The sequence below is a fragment of the Crocuta crocuta genome, unplaced genomic scaffold (assembly GCF_008692635.1).
Source record: "Crocuta crocuta isolate KB4526 unplaced genomic scaffold, BGI_CrCroc_1.0 scaffold884, whole genome shotgun sequence".
In the NCBI taxonomy this organism is placed as follows: Eukaryota; Metazoa; Chordata; class Mammalia; order Carnivora; family Hyaenidae; genus Crocuta; species Crocuta crocuta.
The window spans coordinates 1,204,603-1,229,831 of NW_027529549.1; the positions used below are offsets into that span (position 1 = coordinate 1,204,603).

The 25,229-nt window shown below is 36.8% G+C and overlaps 1 protein-coding gene across 1 annotated transcript in view; it reads left to right on the forward strand.

Moving 5' to 3' along the window:
* ANO3 (anoctamin 3) overlaps positions 1–25,229 on the forward strand; it is a 398,432-nt gene that overhangs the window by 260,399 nt on the left and 112,804 nt on the right. The window contains exons 6-7 of the mRNA XM_077761423.1: positions 9,809–9,967; positions 24,741–24,841. Of these exons, the coding sequence (XP_077617549.1) occupies positions 9,809–9,967; positions 24,741–24,841 (260 nt within the window). The remainder of the gene's footprint in view (positions 1–9,808; positions 9,968–24,740; positions 24,842–25,229) is intronic.

A 25,229-nucleotide genomic window follows, 5' to 3' on the forward strand; every position in this document is an offset into this window, starting at 1 on the left:
CTTCAGGCTTGATATAAGTAGAGTTTATGCATTACGTTGTCGTAGGTGGCTGACATGAGACTTGACAGTGTTCACGTCTCTTCCGCATGTGAGCTCTGAGGGGATCATTTGTTTCTAATGATGCCCCCTGAGACCTGTGTTATATAACAAATATTCAACCAGGTACATTCTGAAGCTCTAATTGGCTTTATTTATCTATTCATGAATTGGGGATAATTCAAGTAGAGGGGAGCTTCAGAGGGCTACAGAGAAGGAAAGGTTTTTAAAGGCAGAGAAGGAACAGAAAAAAGGAAAATTATTAACAAAGAACCCACTGTTTTAGGCAAGGTCACCCTCCCAAGGGAAATGAAAGGAGTCTATCAATAAATTGCCTAGTATTGACCAAGAAATCCCCATGTTAACTGGTTAAAGGTTAGTTCCTGGGGTGGGTGAAAGAGTAGGTAATTAGGTAACAAGTCTAGGTTTACTGACTTGGACCTTAACCTAAGTAATGCCATTTTGAGCCTGTGGTTTTCTTTAAAGAGACCTCGTAGAATTCCTTCTGAACCACCAATGATCAAATATGTTCAGTTTAATATCTCTGATAAAGTTATTTTATCATATTTCATTTTTTTAAAATCATAATGTAGGCACGACTGTAGTTGACTGAAGAGGTATGCAGCTAGTGACCATGACTAAAATTGGAGTTTTATTGTTTAAAGGTCTTTGATTATAGTAACTATAGTGTGTACCATTTTATGTGTCACAGAGTATTTCTTTGTCTAAATAGGTGATGGGCATTAAGAAGGGTACTTTTCAGAATGAGGGCTGGGTGTCTTATCTAAGAGATGAATCACTTGGTTCTATTCTTAAAGCCAAGGCTACACTGTATGTTAACTAATTTGAAAAAAAAAAAAAGTTTATTTTGAGAGAGAGAGGGAGAGCACAAGTGGGGAAAGGGCAGAGAGAGAGAGAGAAAAACCCAAGCAGTGCTGTCAACACAGTGCATGAAGTGGGGCTCGATCTCACGAACTGAGAAATCATGACCTGAGCTAATATCAAGAGCCAGACACTTAACCAACTGAGCCACCCAGGTACCTTTGTGGTAAGTTTATGCAACAATAGAACTAATACATAAAATATGGTATTCTGATACATTAAAATATAGCCTAATCAGTGAATGTCCAGTGTACTGTTAATGAAGCAAACTGGAAAATTCTTTATCTAACTAAAATACACAGTAAGTGCTTGCCAGCAGGCCAGACAAATATAATCAATAATATGCTTCCTCTGACTGACTGAAACAGATTCGAAGTTTTGAGTAAATTATTTTTGCATAATTCATAAGCATTAATTGAATCAATTCAATAAAAATTAAGCCAACAAGATACTCTATGAGCACAATCCCAGGTATTTAGTTTGACAAAAGTTACAATGACCTAATGTCATGAGTCTCTTTACTTTAAGAAGCTATATTTTCTAAAAAAAACTTTTTTTGTACTTTCCGGTTACACAGAGGAATCCCTCTTTACAATTTCGTCTCTCTCCTCAATATTCCTACTTAATAACATCACATAATAATAGTAATAAGAAGAAGCATGTCTGTGATATTTTTTTGTTTTATTTCCTTTAATGTTTATTTTGACATAAAGGGAATGAAACAAACATGTGTGTGAGAGAGAACATGTGTGTGAGAGGGAACAAGGGGAGGGGCAGAGAGAGAGGAAGAGAGAATCCCAAGCAGGCTCCACGCTGTCAACTCAGCACCTGATGCAGGGCTTGATCTCATGAATCATGAGATCATGACCTGAACTGAATTCCAGAGTTGGATGCCTAATCTACTAACCCACCCAGGTGCCCCAACATGTCTGTAATATTTTACATAAATTTGTTCCTGTCATTTATGCATCGTTGCATTTAACATGCATTTATTGAGTGCCCTATGTGTATATTCAATGATAGGATGTTAAAATGGACAAGAGGCCATCTCCCTTGTGAACATTGCCATACTTAATTTCCACTTCACAACAACTATGTGAACTATTGTATTTATACCCCCTTTTATAGGAAAAGAAATTTGACTTCTATCTATAACTTGAATCTTTTTGCCCTATCTGCAAATCCCATTTTTCTTTTTATTTTCTGTTTATTCACTAAAAGGAAAGGGCTTGCTTCTCTTTAAATAATCTAAAACAGGCTTTAATGGTGTTCTCCCAAGGCACCAAATCAACTGAGCCACCCAAGTGCCCCTGCCTCTTGTATTCATTTCTTTACTATATCTGCCTTACCAGGATATAATCTCATTCTGCTCTGCTTATTACTATATTCTCAGACCACAAGCATTCCTAGCACATAGTAGATATACAATGAATACTTTATACATATAAATATAAATACAAATACATAACATAGCTAAATGAAAAGAAATAGAACCCTTTCGCTTTATTTTAGGAACCTTCTGTGACTTGAAGACTTCTCTCTCCTCCCCAACATGTGCATTTAATTAGTATGGCTGGGAAAGTGACAGTAAGAGATACAAGGGAGCTTGTAAGGTTTATGACACTTAAAAAAACTTAAAAATACTTCATTTTTTAGAGGAGTTGTAGGTTCACAGAAAAATTGAGCAGAAGGTCACAGATTTCCCATATAGCTCTGCCCCCACACATTTAGCCTCTCCCATTATCAACATCCCCCCGCCCCCAGAGTGGCACATGTATGATAGTTTATGAACCCGCATTAACACATCATAATCACGCAAAGCCATAGCTTACATCAGGGTTCACTCTTGGTGCTGTATGTTCTGTGCATTAGGGCAAGTGCATAATGACATGTATCCATCATTATGGTATCAGTTAGGGTAGCTTCACTGCCCTGAATATCCTCTGTGCTCTGCCTCGGCCTCCCTCCGTCTCTCCTATCCTTGGCAACCATTGACTTTTTACTGTCTTCATAGTCTTGCCTTTTCCAGAATGTCATTAGTTAGAATCGTACAGTATATAGACTTCTCAGCTCTGCTTCCTTCACTTGACAATACAGTCATCTTTGAACCTGAAAAAACAACTTTATATAATTTAAAAACAAATCACCAAACTTTGGATGCTATGACAAAACCAAGCAACAGGAAGAACGGGCATCTTTAGTCCTACCCATTCCCAAGAGTCTCTCTTTCCCTCAAAGTCTTGCTGGAAGAATGAAATTCAAGAAGTAGACCTAGGTTGGGATTGGAGTATGGTCTGGAATGTCTGTAATATGTTTTGTTATTGTTTAGTTTCTGTTGTTTATATGTGTGCCATTTGGAAGCTAAAAGGGGCAAAGAGATTTGTCCCACCTGTTAACATATCCTGTGGGCAGGTGAGGCTGCAGAATACATGTGCACCTGCCTCTAGGTCAGGGTAAGGGGCAGGGGGTTACCTCCTTCTTGCTCTGCATTCCCAAGAAGCATAAGCATGAGAGAGAAGAGGCCCTGCTCTGCTTCTCCGAACTGCATTCTTTCATCTGGGGGCTACACAGAGCCACACAGCCCCACTTAGTGTCAAGTAAATGGGACACGAAGGGAATTGGTATGGAAACCCCAGATGGGAGAACCTGATCTTGGGCTACCACAAGATCTTTCTATCTGCCTCAATTTCAGCATCTGTGAAATGGGAAAAAAAGTACTTATCTCTCAGTTTTTGTGAACATGAAACGTGTAAATATATGCAAAATGTGTAGAAGAGTGCTTGGTTTCAGCTTAGCTCATGTTAGTGTTATTTCTTTAAATACTAATTTATTAGTTATTATTTTTTAAATGCCAGTTTTCTTTACAAGATGTATTAGGAGCTAGAAAACAATCTACCATCTGATAAGAGTACTCCAGAGTCACTGATCAGAATAATTGTATTCCTTTTTTTTTTAAACTATATTTTGATGTTTATTTACTTATGAGAGAGTGGGAGAGAGACAGACAGACAGACAGTGTGAGTTGTGGGGGGCAGAGAGAGACAGAGACAGACAGAATCTGAAGCAGGTTCCAGGCTTTGAGCTGTCAGCACAGAGCCCAACACAGGGCTCAAGCTCGTGAACCGCGAGATCATGACCTGAACTGAAGTCTGATGCTTAACTGACTGAGCCACCCAGGTGCCCCGAGAATATTGGTATTTCTAAAGATGATGTGGGTTAGCGGTAGGGTTGATATTCTGTTAAGGAGGCAATAAGCCTGGCCAGGTTCTTATCCACAGTGAAGGTCACACCTTTATACCACTGAAGCCTGATTTTTTTTGTTTATTCCTATGACTCATAATTAAAGACGATTTGGAAAATCATAGGAAAATTTGCATAGTAATTACATTTCTGACATATTTTAAGTTAAGCTAGGTGCATTAAAATGTATATGTTTAATATACTTCTTATACCAAAGCTCATTTAGAAACTAAAAACATTCTTCCCTTGTTAAAATTATTTTATTTATTTATTTATTTTTTAATGTTTTAATGTTTTATTTATTTCTAGGAGAGAGAGAGAGAGAGAGAGAGACAGCGTGAGCAGGGGAGGGTCAGAGAGAGAGGGAGTCACAGACTCTGAAACAGGCTCCAGGCTCTGAGCTGGCAGTCAGCACAGAGCCCGACGCGGGGCTTGAACCCACGAACCGCGAGATCATGACCTAAGCGAAAGTTGGACGCTTAACCGACTAAGCCACCCAGGCGCCCCTAAAATTATTTTAAAATGGAAAATTTCTATGACAGAAAAGCCAGAATTTGTATAAATTCAGCAGCACTAAGTAAATCTGTACTCACGTGCAGGAGTTTTTCTGACCTAGAGTGCTACCTACAATTAGTTTATTTTAACAGAGATTGCTTTCATTGTTGTAAATATGTGACTTTCTTGACAAAACTTTTTCTCATTTGTCTTGAAATGAAAAAAAGATATTAAAATCTTTTCTTTTCTGTATAATAGGTAGGGTAGACCTCAAGAGCTATTGTGAGCCATAGCTTTAACTCTGAAATAAATTGTAGTTAACATACTGAGGCTGCTTGGATTTTTCTCTAATTAAGGAGGGTAAAGCCAGAACTTCTGAGTAAAATATGACATCAGACTATCGATATCTGGACAGTCATTTCCCCATTTCCCATCAATGATTGCCAAAAATGGGTACAGAAATACAAAAACAAAAACTACTGTTGAAACCTAATGAAAACATTTCACTATTTGAAGATTTGGTAGGAAAAGATTAAACACAAGCATGAAGCACAGACACTTGGCCTTAAAAACTGAAGCCAGCCTGATGGCCCCCCAAATGACAGTGGAGAGTTGAGCTAACCTGGCCCATCATTGGTCCTCAACATGGGACTGCAGGAGCCACACAGCCAAGGAAACTAAGCATCCACCACCCTTCTCAACAATGACAATCTTTTTTTTTTTTAATTTTTTTTTTAATGTTTAATTTATTTCTAGGAGAGAGAGAGAGACAGCGTGAGCAGGGGAGGGTCAGAGAGAGAGGGAGTGACAGACTCTGAAACAGGCTCCAGGCTCTGAGCTGGCAGTCAGCACAGAGCCCGACGTGGGGCTCGAACCCACAAACCGCGAGATCATGACCTAAGCGAAAGTCGGACGCTTAACCGACTAAGCCACCCAGGCGCCCCTCAATAATGACAATCTTATGAGCAAGACAAGACCTGCCTGCTCCCACCGCCTTGCCCCACCTATACCTCTCTCTCTCTCTCTCTCTCTCAATCCAAACAAAAACAGAAGTCGCCAGTAAAAGGACATTGCAATAATTGATTGCATTCTGAATAGCTGAATTTGGATAAAAAGACTATTACAAGTGGGAGCTGGTACTGGTCCCCATGCATACTGCACTCTTTCATGCCAGAGAGTATAGCAAAATAAGTCAGTTTTTAAAGATAGACCAGGACTCCATAACCAAAAAGAGTCCATATGTACAGAAACATGTTTCTTAAAAGACATGTTTCTTTAAAATCTTAAAAGACACCAGAAATTAGGGATGTCTGGGTAGCTCAGTTGGTTCAGCATCTGACTTCAGCTCAGGTCAGGGTCTCACGATTCATGAGTGGGAGCCCTGAGTCCGTCTCTGTGCTGACAGCTCAGAGCCTGGAGCCCACGTCGAATTCTGTGTCTCCCTCTCTCTCTCTGTTCCTCCTCCACTTGCACTCTGTCTCTCTCTCTCTCAAAAATAAATAAAGATTAAAAAAAAAAACAGTTTTTTAAGACACCAGAAATTGAATTAGAGCCTGTATACAACAGACTTCATTCTGAGTTAAGATTGGCATGCTGCTAAGGTTGAAAGCAAACTTCTGGGAATTAGCAGTTTTCTCCTAGGTGAATACTGATAGAAAGGTATGCACACATATATTGCAAGATTTACACATGAATGCTTATTAAAAATAGGCAAGACTGGAAATAAATAGCCCAAATACCCATTGTTAGTAGAAAGCATAAATAAACTTCATTTTTTTTTTAAATCTTAATTTATTTTGAGAGAAAGAAAGAGGGAGCATACATATTTTATCTTATTTTTTGTGATAATAGCTGATTTTTTTAATCTCAAAAGGTCAGACAACGTTGAGACTGCTGTCTGTGCATTATCTCATTTAGTCACAACAATAATCTTATATGTTGATAATATTATATTCACTTAAAAGCTGTGGGACTTGAAGCTGAGCAGTGAGGTTAAGTACATGTCTAAGAACGCAGTTAATTAAAAACACCAGTCTGTCTTATGCAGAAATCAGTACCTTAACCAGTGTGTCATACTGCATTTTACTAACTCAAATCTATAGTTAACATGTAATCAGTCAGCAGTCACTTACAGATTAATGACCTGACCTAATTTTATATCTGCCTGACAGAGGCTGGTAAACTCCCCAAGATCATGACTCAGTGGCTCCTGGCACCTGTTGATCAGTCTTCCTCTGGTACACCAGGTCATTCTTCAATTCCGTAGCTGAGGCCTCTATCCCTACACCTATTAGATAACATTGCAACTAAACATCTATATGCCTCCTACTCCATAGATAGGGTAAAATCCCTAAAAGTCTTTTGTGTCCTCTTATTTTTTCCAAGTTTAACACAGTACGTAGCACACAGTAAGTGTTCACTAAATGCTTGTTAGATTGTAAAGAATAAATGCTGAAAAAATATGCACGTCACAAACAAGCAGTTACTGCCATAATTTTATTTGAAAGATACTCAAAATGTGTTTTCTTGCATCTAGGTAGACTTTTATTGCTGTTTTGCAAATGGTCTTAAACCTTTGCAAAGGGTTCTTTCTCTACATGGGCCATACAATGCATATTTTCAGGATCTTCTTTAGAAGACCAGCTTTGCTGAAAGTACCTGAGCTTCATGGCTTGCAATGCATTACATAATTAAGCTGTTTTCAGCACTGTTGTAAGATAAGGTACTTGATGGATGATCAGCATCCCAGCTTCTCTGAGCAAAACTAGTTTTATTCTGTCTTCTGGGAATAATAAACATGAAAACTCTGTTTTTAAATTGAATACATTCTGCATCGTAATTGGAAAGAAAGCATTTCACTATTCCAGATAACTTAAGAGAGGAGTCTTGTTTTCATGTTCAAACAACCCTTATGTTATCAGACAATTAAAAGAAGTTGTTCTTTTGGTGACCAGACACAATGATATGTAATAAATTTCCTGTCAGTTCTGCATTTAAGCGACAGGTTTGAACATGGGTTAATCAGCATCTTGGTTAATGGGTGCCATATGTGTAGTAAAAGAAAATATAAACTCACAACCTTAAAATTATATAGAGCTTATACAATGTTTTTGTAAACATAATTCGGGAGATATTTCCAAATCTTGCTATGCTTCTGTATTATCATTTTGATAACAATTTTTCATTTTCCCTGGTAAAACTCTTCTAATAATTTAGAATTCATAGAATAATTAGATAAATTAGAATTCTAGTTAATATAGTTTGATTGTGAACACATTTACTCAGAAACAAAAAATGTTTTGAGTAATGCCTAAGGTCACTTATTGTAAAAAAAAATGGCAAGTTTTTAATGGCAAAGCAGCTGTTTCTCTGTGAGAGTTTAGCATTTATTTTGCTCAGACTTCGAACAATGGGGAACAATACCTGTCAGAGTTCCACTTTCAGCCTATGCTGCTCTTAAAATATGAAAAGCACATAAAATTGATCAAATAGTATCTTATCTCCTCATACTTCTCCTACCAATCCATCATTTACTTCTAGGTTTTCTCACTGAAGGACTCTTGCCTTCGCTTAGCATTAAATATGTTATTAATACCATAAAACACAGAAGACACTTAATAATGAACTGGAGGGCCACCTGGGTGGCTGGGTCAGTTAAACGTCTGACTCTTTATTTTGGCTCAGGTCATGATCCACAGTTCGTGAGTTCAAGTTCCGAATCAGGCTCTGTGCAGAGCCTGTTTGGGATGCTCACTCTCTCCCTCCCTCTCTGCTCCTCCCCTGCTGTCTATCTCTCTCTCTCAAAATAAATAAATATTAAAAAAATTAAATAATAAACCAGAGAGGATGATATACTTTAAGTGAAAAGAAAATGAAGAAGGAAATTTGTATATGCTTTTATTTTAGCTCAGTCCTTGTTGAAATTACTATGAAGATGTCTGGGGGCAGTGGGGTCATAGATGTAAAACAAAGGGCCCAACATGACTGTTCAGTTCTGCTGTAGTTTTGTGATTGTTTATCTTAATGTATTTTAATGTGATTTGCTGTAAATACTGGAGGCAAGAGGAGGAGAAATGTCATCATGATCCCTTCTTGGCTTCCTGTTCTTGAGATCAGCCTTACCTGGACACACAGGATTATGGATGTTGCCTTCCTTTCTTCTTGCCACAAATATTTATTGATGCCCACTATGTATATGACTTGTGATGAGATGTCTGGAATAATCAGAGACAAAGCAGTAAACAATCCTTAATACGGCAGATGGTAAACAAAAGATAATTAATGGATGGTTTTGTGTCATATAACATATTAGGAGTGAGTAAGTGCTAAGGAAAAGTTGACTGGGGAAAGTAGGATAAGAGTGGAAGAACTTGAAGCATCTTGAGGGCAGTTAGATGCTATAATTTATAATGTGGAGGATCACACAGGTGTCTTGACTATCACCCAAGGTACATCTTGCAAGGCAGGAATTTGGTGGGCAATTGCCAGTCTATAAAAAATAGCTCAGGTGGATGGATACAGCAAGGTGAGGGCCATAGAGCAGTCTTGATGAGCAAGTGATTAAGCTCGATAAGTAAGCTGTCTTAGTTGGATCACAGTTTTATATCCTCTGGACAAGTATCTTGGAGCAAGCAGCTCAGGAATTATAGTTTGGTTTAGAGTTGTTGAACAGAGCTTTGGAAAATTATATCTATTCTGAGTATTATTTAATATGGAAAATTATGTTGGCTTCGGTACTTATGTTAAGCCTTAGTGTCTTAATTTTTGCAATGGGAGTTATATGTGTTAAATAAGATCAAACATATAAGGCACTTATGCCTGAACCTGATGTTGAATATATACTCAGCATACGCTAGCTGATATTATTTTTACAGGATCTTGCTAAATAAAATTTACTATATGCATTTCGATGCCAGCATCAGAGAACCCAAGGTTTGGTATCAGACTGCCTAATTTCAAATTCTGGAACCTCACCTACTAGCTTGTCTCCTATTATAGACTATGGACTTTCTTTAATCAACTTTCCACGTCTCATAACTGGAATGTAGAAACACATTTTTGCTATTGGAATGCCAGTATCCAAAGCAAAGTGACTGAAACCAAAACGGTGTGCTTGTCCAGCCTACACTATTAACAATCATTGCTTTATTTGCAGAATGACATGAATTACATAGCATCCAGTGGACTTCTATTCAAAGATGGCAAAAAACGGATTGATTACATCCTGGTGTATAGAAAGTCAAATATACAATATGACAAAAGAAACACATTTGAAAAGAACCTCAGGGCGGAAGGCCTGATGTTGGAAAAGGAGGTAGGTGCTTTAACAACACTAGTTGTGTGGTATAATATGCTGGAAAAGATGTTATCTCGTATGTTTTAGTATGAGAAGCAGATAGCACACAGCTTTATAAAACGTGTAGCTGTTTTCTCCCTAATGTAAAAGAAATACATATGTACAGTCCCACTTAAATATGTATTCCTTTTTTACTCATACATTTCCGTAAATTTAAATATTTTTCAAATGGCATAACTATTTTTACAGTTTTAAGAATTGAAAAAGGAATAATTATACCTATATCAAGTATAAAAACCCTATGAAAAGAAAAAATGTTAAGAGTGCCAAGCTGTTGTCTTGGTTTCAATATTGGAATGAAAGATTTGCTTCTCAATCATTTGTGTTTTTTTTTAATGCTTTTATTTTTATTTCAGGCTTTAATTTTGGAGGGCAGTTTTAGGATCATGGTAAAATTGAGAGGAAGGTACAGAGATGTCCCATAGTGCTCTTGCCCCCATACACTATTTCCCATTACCAACATCTCCCACCAGAGTGGTGCATCTGTTACAACTGATGAACCTACATAGACTCCTTATTATCATCAATCGTCCATAGCTTACATTTGCGTTTACTCTTGATGTTGTACATTATGTGGGTCAGGGCAAATGTAACACGTATCCACCCTCTGGTATCATGCAAAGTATTTTTACTGCCCTAAAAATCCTATGAGTTCTGCCTGTACATCTCTCTGCCATCCTCAGCTCTTGGCAACCACTGATCTTTTTACTGTCTCCATAATTTTACCTTTTCCAGAATGTCATACAGTGGGATTGTACAGCTTGCAGCCTTTCAGACTTGGCACCTTTCACTGAGTAGTATGCACTTTAAGGTTCCACCATGTCTTTTTGGCTTTATAGATAATTTCATTTTAGTGCTGAACAATATTCCATCGTTCACATGTACCACAGTTTGTTTATTCATTCACCTGCAGAAGGACATCTCTGTTGCTTCCAAGTTTTGATGATTATAAATAAAGCTGCTTTAAATATCTTAGTGCAGGATTGTGCGTGGACAGAAGTTTTCAACTTTTTGAGTAAATACCAAGGAGTAGATTGCTGGATCATATGCTAAGAGTATATTCATTTTTCTAAGAAGCCTTCATAATGTCGTCCCAAATGGCTATGCCATTTTGCATTCCCACCAGCAAAAAATGAGAGTTCCTCTTGTCCAATTCCTCAACAGCACTTACTGTTGTCAATGTTCTGGATATTGGCCATTCTAATAGGTGTCTAGTGGTAGCTCATTTTTTTATTTGCATATTCCTGATGATGTATGAAGTAGAGCATCTTTTCTTGTGCTTATTTGCCATCTACCTATCTTGTTTAGTGAGATGTCTGTTAAGATCTTTGGCCCATTTTTTTTAAATTGAGTTGTTTGTTTTCTTATGGTTTTAAGAGTTCTTTATATATTTTGGAATAATAGTTCTTTATCAGATGTGTCTTTTGTGAATATTTTCTCTCAGTTTGTTGCTTGTTTTATCATTTCCTTTGACATTGTCTTTCACACAGTGGAAGTTTTTAATTTTAACCATGTCTAGCTCATTAATTATTTTTTAATGGACTGTACTTTTGATGTTTCAGTTTAAAAAATATCACCAGGGGCACCTGGGTGGCTCAGTCAGTTAAGTGTCTGACTTTGGCTCAAGTCATGATCTCGTTGTTCCTGAGTTCAAGGCCTGCATCGGGCTCTGTGCTGACAGGTCAGAGCCTGGAGTCTGCTTTGGATTCTGTCTCCCTATCTCTCTCTCTGCCACTCCCATGCTTGTGCTCTCTCTGTCTCAAAAATAAATAAACATTAAAAAAAAGAAAAGCATCACCATACCCAAGGTCATATAAGTTTTCCTCTATGTTATCTTTTAAGAGTTATATAGTTTTACATTTTACATTTAGGTCCATGATCCATTTTTTACTAATTTTTAAGAAGGGTGTAAGGTCTGTGTGTATATGTAGTAACATTTTTTTGCATGCAGATGTCCAATATTCCAACACCACATGTTTATAAAATTGTTTTTGTTCCATTGTTTGACCCTTGACTTTCATAAATCAAGTTGATATTTATGTGGGTCTATTTCTAGGCTCACCATTCTGTTGCATATATCTACTTGTCCACTTATTCACTAATACCACTATTGTAGCTTTATAGTAAATCTTGAAGTCTAGTAGTGTCAGTCCTTCAAGTTTATTCTGCTCCTTCAATATCGTGTTGGATATCCTGGGTCTTTTTTTTTTTTTTCCCTCCAGATAAACTTTGTCAATGTCCACAAAGTAACTGGCTGAAATTGTGATTGACACTGCATTAAATCTGTAGGTCAAGCTGAGAAGAACTGGCATCTGGAAAATATTGAGTCTTCCTATCCATGAACATGAAATATTTCCCCCACTTCTTTACGTCTTCTTTGATCTCATTAAATACAATTGTGTAATGGTCCTCATATAGATCTTGTATGTGGTTTCTTGGGCTTATACCTAAGTGGTTAGATATTTGTGGTGCTAATGTAAATGGTATTGTATTTTTAATTTCAAATTCCCCTGTTCATTGCTGAAAGAAAGCAATGGGCTTTTTATATTAACCTTTTATCTTAAAAGCCCTGTTGTAGTTGCTTATTAGTCCCAGGATTTGTAATTGTTGTTATTGTTGATTTGTTTGAGATTTTTACATGGTGATTATGACATCTGCAAACAAAATAGTTTTATTTATTCCTCCCCTATCTAAGTACCTTTTTTTTTCTTTTTATACTAATATTGTATTTGCTAGGACTGTTAGGACTTCTTATTGAAGAGGAGCAGTGAACAGGTGCTTTCCTACTAAGCATCTAGTTTCTCACCATTAAGTATGTTAGCTGTAGGTGTTTTGTTAATATTCTGTATCATGTTGAGGAAGTTCCCCTTTATTCCTACTTTACTTAGAGTTTTTATCATGAATAGGTTTTAGATTTTCTCAATGCTTTTTATGCATCTATTAGTATGATCATATGATTTTTCCTTTTCTACCTGTTGATGTCATAGATCACATTAATTGATCTTCAAATGTTGAACCAGCCCTGCATATTTAGGATAGATCCCAATTGGCTCTGATGGATAATTGTTTTTTATACATCGTTGGGTTCTATTTCCTATGTTTTGTTGAAAAATTTTGCATATATGTTTATGAAAGATATTAGCCTGTAGTTTTGGTTTGTTTGTTTGTTTGTTTTTCTTGGAATGCCTTTGTATGATTTTGGAATAGTGCTGGCTTCATAGAATGAGTTAGGAAGTTTCCCCTCTACTTCTATACTCTGACAAAGATTATAGAAAATTGGCACAATTTCTTCCTTAAATGTAGAAAGGTAGGTAGAAACCATCAATGTACCCATCAGAGCCACATGCTTTCTGTTTGGGAAAGTTACTAGTTAATGATTCAGTTTATTTAAAAGATATACATCTATTCAAGTTGTCTACTGTTTGTATGTGAGTTTTGGCAGACTGTGTCTTTAAAGAAATTTGCCCATTTCATGTGGGCTATCAAATGTGAGCATAGAGTTAACCATAGTATTCCTTTATTAACCTTTTAGTTACAGCATAGTCCCCTCTTTCATTTCGGATATTGATAATTTGTGTCTTCTGTCTATTTTTCTTAGTAGGCTGACTAGAGGCTTATTGATTTACTGATCTATTCAAAGAACCAAATGTTTCATCAGTTTTTTCTGTTGTTTTATTCTGTTTTCAATTTTACTGATTTATGCAAGAATTCTATTTTATTGAAATATTGTTGACAAAATGTTATATTATGCTTTAATTTTTTCTTTTGATTACTTTGGATTTAATTTGCTTTTTTTTCTAGTTTCTTAAAATGGAAACTTAGATCATTGATTTTAAACCTTTCTCCTTTTTAAATACATGCAGTAAATGCTATAAATTTACCCCTGATCACAGCTTTCGCTATACTTAAAGTTTAAATAGTTTAAACCTTGATAAATTTTATTTTCATGTAGTAGAAAAATATTTTTTTTTTCCTCTGGAGCTTTCATATTTGTCCTGTGTGTCATTTGTAAGTATGTCACTTAATCTGCATATATTTTGGGATTTTCCAGTTATCTTTCTGTTATTGGTTTCTAGCTTAATTCCACTGTGTCTGAGAGCAGACACTGTATGATTTCTATCCTTTTAAATTTGTTAAGATGGGTTTTATGGCCCAGAATATAATCCATCTTCTTGAATGGTCCATGTGAGTTTGAGAAAAATGTGCATTCTCCTGTGGTTGAATAAAGGAATTTATCGATGTCAATTACACCTAGTTGATTGATGGTGTTGTTGAGTTCAACTATTTCCTTACTGCCTGTTGGATCTGCCTATTTCTGATAGAGGAGTGTTGAAGTTTCCAACTGTGATAGTAATTCATTTGTTTATCTCTGCAGTTTTTGCCTCGTATAGTCTGGCCTTCTTATTTGGGGCATACATGTCAAAGATTGTTATATCTTCTTGGAGAATTGACTCCTTTATCATTATGTGATGCCCTTCTTTATCCCTGACACCTTTTCTTTCCTTGAATGCTTTTCTTAAGTGTTCTTTAAAGAATGGTATACTTTTCTAGTGAAACAATAAAACTGAAAATGCTCACTAGAAATAAAAAAGGAAAATAGAAAGGAGGTAAAAGCATACCTTTCATACTCCTATTATAAAAAAAAAACTCTTGCTATTTTAGTTAAACTTCTAAGGTCTTAAAAAGCACACATTAAATACATATTTATCAAGTTACAGAATGAAAACATGTTAATGTGAAAAATTGAAAGTAAAAAGGTGCAAAATAAGAAGTCAAAGTTCACATCTACTATCTCCCAAGTCATATCTTTTTATGTTTTAGTAGCCTTGTTAATGTCTTGATTTTATTTAGCTGGGTGTCCCTCAGTATATTTTCTAGATATATACAAATATGCGTATTTTTTAGAAAAAATTAGTCATGATATGTGTTATATTCTACTACTCAATTCTGTTATTTAGCAATATATTACAAATATCTTAAATTGCCATTATATTTAGATACAACTCATTTTTTTATTAGGTATGTATTATTACAACTTGGGGACTTAGTCAACCATTTCTCAATTCAGAGAAAAATTTTAAATTACATATTTGAGGGGCTCCTAATTTATTACAAGTGGGATTTAACTACTTTTCTAAAAAATGAGACAGACAGGTGAAAATTTTGATTTCTTTGATTAAATATCTAGATAACTTGCTAATAAGTGTTATCAATGGAAGAGAATGCTCACTGGTACTTAGATATGATATTGGAGCCCCCACTCTTTTCTTCCACAGGACTGCTTCTGTGATTAGCCTTCTAAGAAACACATTAGGAAGTACTGAACTATAACTTGAGATGGATCTAGAGAACTGATATATTTATTAACAGTTTTTAATATATATAAAATATCAGTACAGTGCCTTGACTCTTTACAAGGTAAGGATTTATTCACACACTGCCTAGTGTTACAAAATTGGGCAAGTTGAATTCTGGTCTCAATTTCTATTGATTCCTTTATTTCTGTTTCCCTTTTTATGTCTCTTCTGGAAATTTTAACCCAGAATATCCATATCACTGGACTAATTCAATCAATAAGTACTTATTACCAAAGTATATGAACTCAGTCTTGTAATAAGATTTTATTTCCCTGTGATTTCTCCTCCATACAATTAATCATTTCCTCATCTGTTCCCAGAGCAATTTATACATACATTCTATTACAACATTGATAGTTATTTTGCTCACATATCTCCAATTATTTATCAATTCAGCAAATAATTGTGACAGGTACTATCCAAGCTACTGGGTACTAATGAGTAAGGTAGACCTTGTCCCTGCCTTCATTGAACTTACAGTCTATATGTGAGTCAGTCGTGACAATTGTATAATCATAAAAAAGGTATGACTTGGTTCAGTCTCCACCTAGTTTTCTGGGCAGAAAGTCCAGATTTTCTTTAGAGTCTTCCTCTCCCTTGTTCTTCCACCTTTTTCTTAGGAATAATACAAGATGTTATTCATCCAAAAAGAGTCTTGTTCTGTTTTTTTTTTTTTAATTTTTTTTTAAATGTTTTATTTATTTCTAGGAGAGAGAGAGAGAGACAGTGTGAGCAGGGGAGGGTCAGAGAGAGACGGAGTCACAGACTGAAACCGGCTCCAGGCTCTGAGCTGGCAGTCAGCACAGAGCCCGATGCGGGGCTCGAACCCACGAACCGCGAGATCATGACCTAAGCGAAAGTCGGACGCTCAACTGACCAAGCCACCCAGGTGCCCCAAGTCTTGTTCTGTTTTTAAAGGGAAGTCCATTCACCCTTGAGCTGTCACTCTTTAGTCACTGTCAAAAGAATTTTTTTCTTTTTTTATTCTTTTTTGTTTTTATTTTTGTTTTGTCTAGATTGGCTCTCAGCAGGACAGTGTTTCTAAGTACTGTTCTTGCTGGACTGACTTTTTTTTTTATTCTGGGTTCCACAGTTGTAGCTCTTTTACTTTATATTTATAGGCTTGGGATTTAGTTCCCATGATTCAATAAAGTATCATGACAGATAGATGATCAGGAAGTATATTCAGTCCCATCTGCACATTTCATTGAAATCGAACATCTCTACAAACTGTAGCCATTGTGCTGAGCACAAGTTATCAGCCTCTGCTTCCTTTTCCTTCCCATTTACCTCCCCACTAAGGTAAATGACTTTTTTTTTTTTTTCCTGAACATGGAAAGTGTTAAGGCTACCCTAGTTCTCCAGAATAGACATTAATTGTTCTGAAACAGAATTGAGGGATTTGTATGTCTTCCTTCCAAAAAGGGCCTAAAAGCACTATGACATTTAATCCAAAACTCTCAAAGTAACTCTGCTTACTCAAGCAAGGGAAAGTGCTGCAAATTAAAAAAAAAAAATCTCGTTACACTCTTTCCATTTGACCAATATTTGTACAGCTAAAGATACTACTGTAAATGGCCTAATAAAGCCATTATTATTGAAAGATGACTTTCAATATCTATTTATGGGTACAATGTCTAAAATTCATCCTTAAGAGGATATTTTTCATAACTTCAAACTGTGATAAGTGACCTTCAAGACAAGTAGATGATGTTAGAATGATTTATATCCAGGGCAGTGATCTAGTCTGGAGAATGAGGGAAGACCAGAAGTGAAATTGAAGAAATAAACTTTGAATCGAGGCTTGAATATGAGTAGTACCTAAAATGAGTTAAAGGACTAGTTGTGATTTTAAGCACTAACTGAACATTATAATCACCTAGAGATCTCTTAATCTATTAATGGCAAGCCCCATCATAAGAATCAATTGAGTATCATGATGATAGTGGAAAGAAGGACACTGGCATTTTTCATTCAATACCAGAATGAAAGGGGACTAGGTGAACTTGGAAAGAATGGTGAGCGCTGAATAATTACTTCTAGTAGCAGAAGACTTCTGATGATTTTCTAAAGAAAAATGGGAAAATATTGAATAATTTTAAGCATGGCAAGATCATGACCATATTTGTTTTCTAAGAAAATACCTTGGATTGGATGAAAAGAGCATAGATTTGAAGAGCAAGACTGGATGTACAGACATCATGACTGGCATTGAAGAGGGAGAGAAAGGAGTAGATTCGATAAATGTGGAAGTTAAAATGTAGATACTCAGTGGTTTGGTTATCATAAGAAAAGAAAAGAGATCTCAAGGATAATTTGGAATTGTGGCTTGAGCAATTTCTTTATTCAGTGAAGGAGAAATAATGAAGTATCTATTATATGCCACATTCTGGGGATAAATAAGAACCAAGATAAAAATGGACAATATTCTCAGGGGAGCAAGGAAACTGTAAATAGACAAGAAAAATGGAAATTATTAAAATAATAATTTAAGGGTGCCTGGGTGGCTCAGTTGTTTAAGTGTCTGACGTCGGCTCAGGTCATGTTCTCACGGTTCATGGATTTGAGTCCTGCGTCTGAGTCTGCACCGACAGCATGGAGCCTGCTTGGGATTCTCTTTCTCCCTCTCTCTTTCTCTCTCTGCCCCTCCACCGCTCTCTCTCTAGCCCCATCAAAATAAAAATTTTTAATTAAAAAAAAATTTTAAATTAAAAAACAGAATAATTTATGTAGGGATTGTGGCTAGGTAGTTGTTTTAGCATGAGTGATCTGAAAGAAAGTGCTCTAAATGAAAAGGAGTCCCATCATGGGAAGATAAGGAGACAGAATACTATCTGCAGAAGGAATAGCCAGTATAATTCTACTTTTGACCATAAGAGAGCTAATTTGGGGAGAAAGTGGGACAGAATTATGGGAATAAAGATCATAAGATAGTAATTGAGGGGCCCTTAGGAAATACAAGTAGAAAATGTTTGAAACCTGTGGTAGAGCCCAATGACAAGTCTGAACCCAAGGTAAATACTTTATTCTTTAGAATACAGATGGTAATATAAGCCATGTATTAGGGTGAAATCACTAGAGAGAATGAGGGAAAAAAGGGGTGTAGACATGAGCTTATAGAAGGTAGGAGGGGAGAGGAGACATTTGCAGGAGTTGGAGGTAGGTAGAGGAGACAGAGATGGTGAGGAATCACAGGGAGAGGTGGTTAGCAGGGGCAAAATACTGCTGAGAAGTCCCTTAAGACCAGAAAGAGGCCAGTTCCATTGGAAGTTGTGGAGAACTTTACCAAAAATGATGAGAATCATCTCTGGGGAGATGAGAAGCAAACGAAAAGGACATGAGTTGAAGAATGATGAGGGGGTGGAAAAACAGGCAGAAGCAAATGTCATCACCTTGCTCTGTGGTGGGAGGATGAAGAGCAAGTGCCACCGAGGGGGAAGAGCTCTCCTGAGGTTCGTTTCTCTGTGAGACGCTTAAATGATGGACAGATCCAGGAGAGAAGGGTGGAGGCAGGGAGGAAAGTGGGTGGGGGAGGAAAACAAAGGCTTATGTCAGGAAGACCAGGGATGTGAAAATGTGAACCTGTCAGCAAGTCTCAGACTTGTTAGCTGAAAAGTAGGAATATCCCTTAGAGAACAAGTCCCCATTTTTTTAAGTTTTTTAATGTTTATTTATTTTTGAGAGAGAAAGACAGAATGTGAGTGGGGAAGGGGTAGAGAAAGAAGGAGACACAGAATCCAAAACAGGTTCCAGGCTCAGAGCTGTCAGCACAGAGCCCGACGCAGAGCTCGAACTCACTAACCACAATATCATGTCCTGAGAGGAAGTTGGACGCTTAACCTACTGAGCCACCCAGGTACCCCACAAGTCCCCATTTTTTAAATTTACATTCACCGGAGCTAAGCACTGAGTCCAGCAGAGAATAGGTTTCAAATCCTCATTATATTGCATGTTGATATGGACAACTTCTAGACAGGCTCATCGTCAGTAGACAATGATCCATATTTAAACATCATATGAATAGATGTATGATCTGTAATTGGGTCCCAAGTTCATTTCCAGATCATACAAGCTCTTCATCTTCTTCTTAGACTTACTCGCATGAGCTGCCACATTCTGTTTTCTTTCATCTCTGTGCCACCAGCTTGCAGAGACTGACTTTATAAAAACTCAGTGTTTAAATTCCTCTTCTCTCAAGAGCGACTATTCTACCTCTTGGGAAGTTTGGATGGAATAATTAAATAATAATGTGAAGTGTGAAGGTGGTGGGTGTGTTGTTCCCTCTGAAAAGCCTGCCTTCATCAGAGCGAAACAGAGTAGTGCCAGATTGGGAGCTTTGGACTCCAAGGGAGAAAGTAATCCTTCTGGCAACACCATCGCTTCACAACCCCCTGCTCAGTAGCTGCAAGAAAATGAACTACTTTTGTTTTGTTTTAAGTGGAGGTATAACAAAAGAGAAATTAATTTGAGGAAGTTATAAAAGAAGACAGTTCACACTGCTTGAGAAAGATCTATATATATTTAAACTTAAGTCATACAAAATTAGAAATGTTCTAGCTGTATGTGCACTTAGCTTGACATGTCACTCGTTGATGGTAGAGTTAATGCAGAAACATCCTTCTAAAGCATCTCCTTTATTTAAGTGTATTAGATTTTTTTCATCTTAACAGTTGACAGGAATGAATTAATAATCAGTGCTATGCCAGCTATTCATGATGCTAATTTGAATTTTGACATAGCACCACTTCCAGAATAATTCTGGCTTATTTGCACTCTGTTTCCATCATCTCTGGGTTAGGTACAAGTTACATAGAATGTGTATGCAAAATAAGTTAACTCACTCACTCACTCATCCATTCAACAACTGCCTAGTGAGTGACTACTGTATGCCCAGCATAGAACTAGATGCTTGATATACATAAATAAATAAAACCAAGATCCCATCTTTTATGGCACTTACATAAATAGACTCACTTATTAGAAGATAATAAATACTATAGGGAAAAGAATAGACAAGGTAAGAAGGATGAGGCAAGAACAGGCAACTCGTAGCAAGTGACCAAATGAGAGCCGTAGAGTGAGTGAGGGGGAAAGTAAGAGGAGAGGGTGGTGAGTGTGTGATTGTACAAGGCTGTGTAGGTCACTGAAAACACTTGGCTTTCACTCCGAATGAAATAGGGCTCTGAGAAGTTATGTGATCTGAGTTGCATTTTAAAGAACACTCTGGCCATTATGCTATGAATAGATTCGTGGAGGCAAGATTGTGAGCAAAGGCCCTGTTGGACAGCACTGCAGCAGTCTAGGCCAGGGATGATGGGGGTGTAGAGCAGGGTGGGAGCTCTGGGGAAGTGGAGAGTGATCAGATTCTGCCTGTATATTCTGTAAGGTAAAACAGATCAGGAACCATCTGGTTGTATGAAACCCACGCTCTCCTGCTGTGGAGGTTAAACCTTCTCAGGCCTCTCCCAACACGTACGTCACTCACACATTGTTCATGCTGTGTCTGTACCCTGGCAGCCAACATATCTCAGCTTCAGGGATCATGATGCTCTGAGGGAGAATGAGAACTCCATTCATACAATAATAAGCTCTAGCTCCTGAGAAGCTATTTTTTTTTTTTTTTTTTTTTTTTTTGTTTTTNTCTAGGTGTTGTCTGTTCCACAGTAGACATCCCTGCTTTCAAACTCATGAGGAACCACTGAAGGGAATGTGCATTTCTCACAGGCTTCTTTATTCAGTCTTAAATCATTCTACACATAGAATGTATTGGTTTTTGTCTGAGTCTAGATTCATTCATTTTCATTGAGGCCTCACTTCCAGATTCTAAGGAAAATGGCTGCTGAAAAAAAAAAACCCACCTCCCAACAAACAAGCAATAACATACAGGTATAGGATAATTAAAAAAAAAATTTAATGTTTATTTTTGAGAGACATAGATATAAAGTGTGAGTGGGCAAGGGTAGAGAGAGAGGGAGACACAGAATCTGAAGCAAACTCCAGGCTCTGAGCTGTCAGCACAGAGCCCAATGAAGGGATCGAACCCACGAATTGCGAGATCGTGACCAGAGCTGAAGTCGGATGCTTAACCGACTAAGCCACCCCTAGGATAATTTAAATATACATGAAGGAAGTGATATCTTCCACAGACACTATAGTCTACAGATATAGTTTTAGTACAACTTATACCTAGTTTATATTACAAGAAAAATATTTTAATTCTTCAATAACTTGATCTAAGTCACTCTGCTGTAGAGTGTTCCCAAATTATATGTTATTGCTTTTATACTTATATAATTCAAAGTCTTGTTACTGAAGGCTTAGAAAACCAAAGGTTAAAGATAAATCTGGTAGTGATTTATGAAGAAAAAAGAAAAAGAGAGTGCTAGAGAAAGATTCTAGTGAAGTTTTGAAATTAGCTATTAGTTTGGCTGGGGTCTGGTATAAGAAGCATGACCTCAACAGAAAACGAACAGTTCTGGATAACCTGTTATACTTGGGTACTCTATACGTCTTGTCTTTCATAGTACTCACACCAGCTCTGTGAGTTAAGACCATCGTCTCCATTTCTCAGGAGAGGAAACAGGATCACAGAGGTTAGGTAATTTCCTCACGCTCACAGAGTTAAGTAAATGGTAAAGATGGAATTTGTACTTAAGTCTTTGTGATTTCAAACACTATGTTCTGTCTACCATACCATGTAATTTCTTCTAAGTAAGCAATTAGGGTTAAAGAAATATAACTTGTACTTGGTAAGTAAAAGGCAAGTTGATATAACACCAGTGGCCAACACCATAATTTTAAAGGAAGGATCGTTTGAATATAAGAACTTTTGTACAGCTTAAGCAGGAAAAACTATAATAAAACATGAAATTCTTCTTTCACTTGCCTCAATGAAGGAGTCATTTAAATGCCTGTGCTTTTTCTATTTTAGATTTTCTTGATTCTATCACTGCTGCACAGAAACCTTTCAACCAAGTCTGGAATAGTCACAAAAAAGAACCCAGAGATAACATCATAATTGTTCTCTTTTTTTCCTTTCTAGCTGGCTAAAAAATACATATTTTAAGCAAATAGTTGTTTGAATAAATTAATGCTCATTTTCTTAAAAAAATTAAGTTTATTTATTTTTGAGAGAGAGACAGAGCACAAGCAGGGGAGGGACAGAGAGAGAGGGAGACACAGAATCTGAAGCAGGCTGCAGGTTCAGAGCTGTCAGCACAGAGCTCTATGCAGGGCTCGAACTCAAGAACCGTGAGATCATGACTGAGCCGAAGTTGAATGCTTAACTGACTGAGCCACCCAAGTGCCCCAAATTAATGCTCATTTAAAAAAATTTCTACATGTTATTTTCTCAAGCATAGCTAATGTGTATGACCTTGGTCTGAATTCAAAGGCCTGTTGATATTTAATACATACTATGTCTCCTCTGTCCTTGTCAATTTTATTCCTATCATTCTTTACATATAATTTAAAACATATCTGAAGTAGGAAAACCCTTTGGAAATTGTACTTATTTGCAAGCATCTTTTGCTGTTTTTCCCATGATGATTTGCAAAATAGAAATGCTCCAATAAGCTATCAGGAAAAAACTAATCCATGGTCCAAAATTTTGAAAATTTACTTTTTCACCATCTTGGATATTTTTAGTAAGTATATGCATATTAAAGTATCTCACAAGTCCTCCAGGGAGAAACTCAAAATTTTCATGACTGTGAAATACCCTGCCTCTTTTTTTATAGTACTCCATGGAATAAACTTTAGCAAATGATAGTCTGTGAAAGTGTCTGCCCAATGGCAATGATGCCCTCTATATTTGAGTATTAGTCTGATGATTATCCCATGGCTCTCTAATAATACTTTTATATTATTTGTATCATGATAAGTAATACAAATTTGAAATATTGCTTGGGCGAACTTGTGAAATTAGCCACATCTAAAACAGTGCTTTATGAATGTATGGATATGAAACTCTACAGTCTAATTATAAAATATATATGATTTTAAATTAAACTGATAAATTCCTTCTATGCTTTTGAGATTTTAAGATTGTTCTGTGTCTTGAGAAATTCCATCTGGGTGAACTTTATTTTTATTTAATAAAAATATTTTTTAATGTTTTTTTTTATTTTTGAGAGTCAGAGAGTGAGCAGGGGAGGGGCAGAGAGAGAGGGAGACACAGAATCCAAAACAGGCCCCAGGCTCCAAGCTGTCAGCACAGAGCCTGATGTGGGACTTGAACTCACGATCCGTGAGATCATGACCTGAGTGAAGTCCGATGCTCAGCCAACTGAGCTGCTCCGGTGCCTCATCTATATGAAATTTAAATAAACAATGTTAACCACGGGCACCTGGTTGGTTCAGTCAGTTAAGCATAGGACTCTTGGTTTCAGCTCAGGTCATGATCTCACAGTTCATGAGTTCAAGACCCTCATTGGGCTCTGTGCTGGCAGTTCAGAACCTGGAGCCTGCTTCAGATTCTGTGTCTCCCTCTCTCTCTGCCTCTTCCCCATTCATACTCTGTCTCTCAAACATAAATGAACACTAAAAAAAAAAAACTTGTCTGGAGGCCCCTGGGTGGCTTTGTTGATTGAGCATCTGACTCTTGATTTCGGCTCAGGTCATGATCTCACAGTTTGCAAGTTCGAGCCCCGTGTCAGATTCTGCACTGATAATGTGGAGGCTGTTTGGGATTCTCTTACTCTCTCCTCTCTCTCTACCCATTTCTCTCTCTCTCTCTCTCTGCCTCTCTCTCCTCTCTCTCTCTTTCTCTCTCAAAATAAATAAATAAGCATTAAAAATCATTAAAAAATCTTTTGTCAGAATCAAAGACTCTTAAGTTTTTGTGGACTAAAAGGTTAAAGTAAGTATACAAATTTGACGGTTCTCTAAGGTCATGGACTTGCATGATTTGTATTCCATTTTCCCCAAGATTTTCATAGGAGCTTGCAAGTAATAGCAACTCAATAAAATATGCTAGAGGAATAAGTCAAGGAATTAAGGAATGACTGGTGGCAAATGTCCATGTTCTTTATTCTCTCTGAGCAGGATCATGATAAAGCATCCAATGAGATTACTTTCAGATTCCTGATTGGCTCATGATTTCTCTGATTAGGTATTCTGGATCTTGATAACAATCAATATAAGAAAATGCACTAACTCACATAGGTGATTATTGTATGCATGCAATGGCATTAGTACATTTTTATGAAGGTGTTGCTGTATTGAGAATTTTTATTCACATAAATGTCCTTTAAATCAGTGACAATATTATGAGGAGACAAGGTGACAGTGTTTCTTCCTTTCAAATCAAATTATGGCATGGTATCATCAGCTCCGATTCTAAATAATGGTGCCTGTCTTTCTGTCCTTTGCAGCCAGCTGTTGCAAACCCTGATATCATGTTTATTAAAATTCATATTCCTTGGGACACGCTGTGCAAGTATGCAGAGAGGCTAAATATCAGGATGCCCTTCAGGTACTTTCAAATTTTCTTCATTCTGTCGCAATATATATTAAGATGAGTCTGTTTTCTGCAAAACTTTAGAGCAAGAAATGTAACTCTTTCCACAGAGGAAATGCTTTTTCTTCCAAATTTTAGAATATCCTGGAAAATTTTTTTTCTTTTAATATATTTGCCAAATGTGGTAAATCTTGTGGTCCCTTGATGCTTCATATCATTTCTACGTGGACTTGCCTAGAGGGAGGGAAAAAGTTATTCTGAAGATTAATCTCACTTCTTATTTCACATGGTTGATAAAATTCTGTTTTTGTGGAAGGCAGGAAACATAGGGGTGTAGCATCCATTTGTAAACAAATACAATGTTTTTCAAGGCTTTACAGTTACCAAGAATCATTCCTCACTT